At 40.0% G+C, this 2574-nt stretch overlaps 1 protein-coding gene across 1 annotated transcript in view; it reads left to right on the top strand.

Annotated features, from left to right (window-relative positions):
- The window catches only part of LOC105809509 (zinc finger protein 83-like), a 43398-nt gene that overhangs the window by 4441 nt on the left and 36383 nt on the right, over positions 1 to 2574 (top strand). Inside the window, 1 exon segment of the mRNA XM_012643330.1 lies at positions 29 to 88. Within this exon segment, the coding sequence (XP_012498784.1) occupies positions 29 to 88 (60 nt within the window).

The raw sequence follows: 2574 nt of genomic DNA, 5'->3' as shown, positions 1-2574 counted from the left end.
TGACTTCTAAGGAGTCATATTATGTGAGGAAGAAGCCCAGAAGAGGAGGAAGAGGAAAGAAAAGGAGTCGGGAATGGCTCTTACTCAGGTAAGGTGATACTCTCAGTGGGTGGTTCTGTGTCTCCCTCCTTTCTGAAATGCCTGGCCCTGGAGTTGCTGATCTTCTCTGACTCTGACGTGTCCTGTCTGACATGTTTGCTGGCACTCATCCGTGCTTTCCCTCAGTCCCTCTCATCTCCACTTAGATTCCATGTCACCAGTGACATGATCTCGAGAAGAGGCCGCACTGGACACGGTCCTGGGAAGGGCTTCACACCCAGACGTGGGTTGGAGGCGGGCGTCGCCCTGTGTGTCAGTGCTGTTGGGCAGCAGGGACTGTTTGGGGGCCGCATCTGGATGCAGCATTCTGCAGATCAGGATTAGACAAGGTGTTCATGGGAGTCGCATATTAATGTGCACAATTATCTGCTGAATTCTTCAAAAAGAGACCAGGAAAGGGAAACCTTTTCTCCCTGATTTTATAGTACATTTGTAGTAAACATCTGACAGCAGGAGATTCTTTAAACCGTTCTCAGTACCACCATCCCTTGGAGAATGTGGAGTTTCTGCAGAGACTCTTGTGAAACATGTGTTTTAGATAAAAATGGTTATAATTTTGTTTAGGTGTCAGAGCACAACTTCTTTGTTATCAGAGAAGATGGGCCGTATTCTCTCTGCACCAATGGTTATTAAATATATATTTCTTTGCTTTAAACATCATGTTATGTATATGTTTATTTTAGGGTAAAACTCTACATAAAGATGAAGCTGAGACCCTGAAATGTAAAAAGCATCCTTCTTCCTGCCAGTCTCCCTCCATCCCTTCGCTGTCACTGGGAGCCACTGTTGTCAGTTCTGTGGCAGGAGTCAGGACAAGTCTCGTACAGCTTTGTTCCACATTGTTAGGAGAGTTTAGAGAAAATTCTTTATTGAATGTTTTATTGCAATACTCGATCCTGCTAGTTGTGAGAATTTATATGTCTTCATGTTATTAAACATGATGGCTTGCTCTTCTGCATCCTTACTGGAACATTCTCTTGAAAGAAGACACGTGGATCTTTACAGTTTTTCCCTGTTATAAAGAATTCCACAGTGTCTGCCACCGTGGATATCTGCGTCGTGACAGATCCCTGCAGGGTCCTCCAGGTTGGGCAGTTGATAGAGTAATGGCTTCTGGTAAGATGAGGCATTTCCTGCCTTGTTAGGTGTGACAGAATCCCCCTAACCTCCAGCTGCAAAGGTACCCTCTCCCACCCAGAATGTGTGAGAACTCTCCCTTATTTAAACAAAACTTGCTACTTCGTACTTTTTATATCTTGAAAAAATGGGGCATGTGATAATCCTTTGTATTTCCATTTTCCCATTTCTTCTGAGTGTGTGTAGGTTTCATTATTTTGTGGACATGTATATAAAGTAGATTTTCATGCTTTGCTCAGTTTTTTTTTTCACGTGTTACAGGATCTATTTTATATTCTGTGGTTTATATTCAGTATATATGCTCTGGTCTTTTTTTTCTTTTAGGTTGTACAGTTTTTAAGTGTGAAACAAATCTTTTATTCTTCATGCCTCCTGTTTTTTGTTGTGCCTCTGCCTGTTTCGTTCATACTGATTTGTTTGACCTTGCATGCTTATGAAATACTGTGTTTCATTTGGGTCTAAAGTTTTATTGTTCAAAATTTTGTTTACATCTCTTTAATTTGAATTTTCACATATATCTTACTGTAGGTATTTTATTTGGTTCATTGTAATGTTTCAGATGACAGTATATCTGAAGAGGTTCATGTGTAGTTCTACAAACCCCTTGATTTTCTTTTTCTTTTCAAACTCATGTTGGTTCTCCTTTGACCTGACATAGTCACATTCATTGAAGTCCCATACATTTGTTTTGTTTTCAGTGCCTCTGGACTGCTCATCACAGGGGTCTTTACGTCACCATATCTTCCAGTAAGAATTGGGTTTGCAGGTCTTGATTATGTCTTTGATATGTCTTTCAGGAAAATTTGTTTGCTTCTTTATAGCTCAGCAATGTTGGGTGTATTCATATTATTGTGTAACACATCTCTGGAAAGTTTTCATATTACAAAACTTACACTGTATACCCAGTAAACACTAATTCCCCCTTTGACCTCCCCGTAGCATTTGTCAAACATCTTTCTATGTTGTGTTTGTATGCATTGGACTTCTTTAGGTCTTACATATGAATGGAATCACACAGTAGTTGTCCTTTTGGGACTGGCTTATTTCCCTTAGCATAATATCCTCGAGGTTCATGTATGTTGTAGCATGTGACAGGATTTCCTTCTTTTTTAAGGCTGAGTAATATTCCATTGCCTGTATATACTCCATTTTCTTCATCCTTTCATCTGTAGATGGGCATGTTAGTTGCTTCCTCTTCTTGGCTACTGTGTATGATGCTGTGATGAACATGAGTTTGCAAGTATCTCTTCGAGAGCCTGCTTTCATTCTTTAATAGATACCCCACAAATTGGGATTGCTTGATCACGTAGTAGTTCTAATTTTTAATTTTTTGAGGGA

Source organism: Propithecus coquereli, unplaced genomic scaffold (genome assembly GCF_000956105.1).
Source record: "Propithecus coquereli isolate 6110/MARCELLA unplaced genomic scaffold, Pcoq_1.0 Scaffold196, whole genome shotgun sequence".
In the NCBI taxonomy this organism is placed as follows: Eukaryota; Metazoa; Chordata; class Mammalia; order Primates; family Indriidae; genus Propithecus; species Propithecus coquereli.
This window is presented reverse-complemented; position numbering and strand designations above follow the sequence as displayed.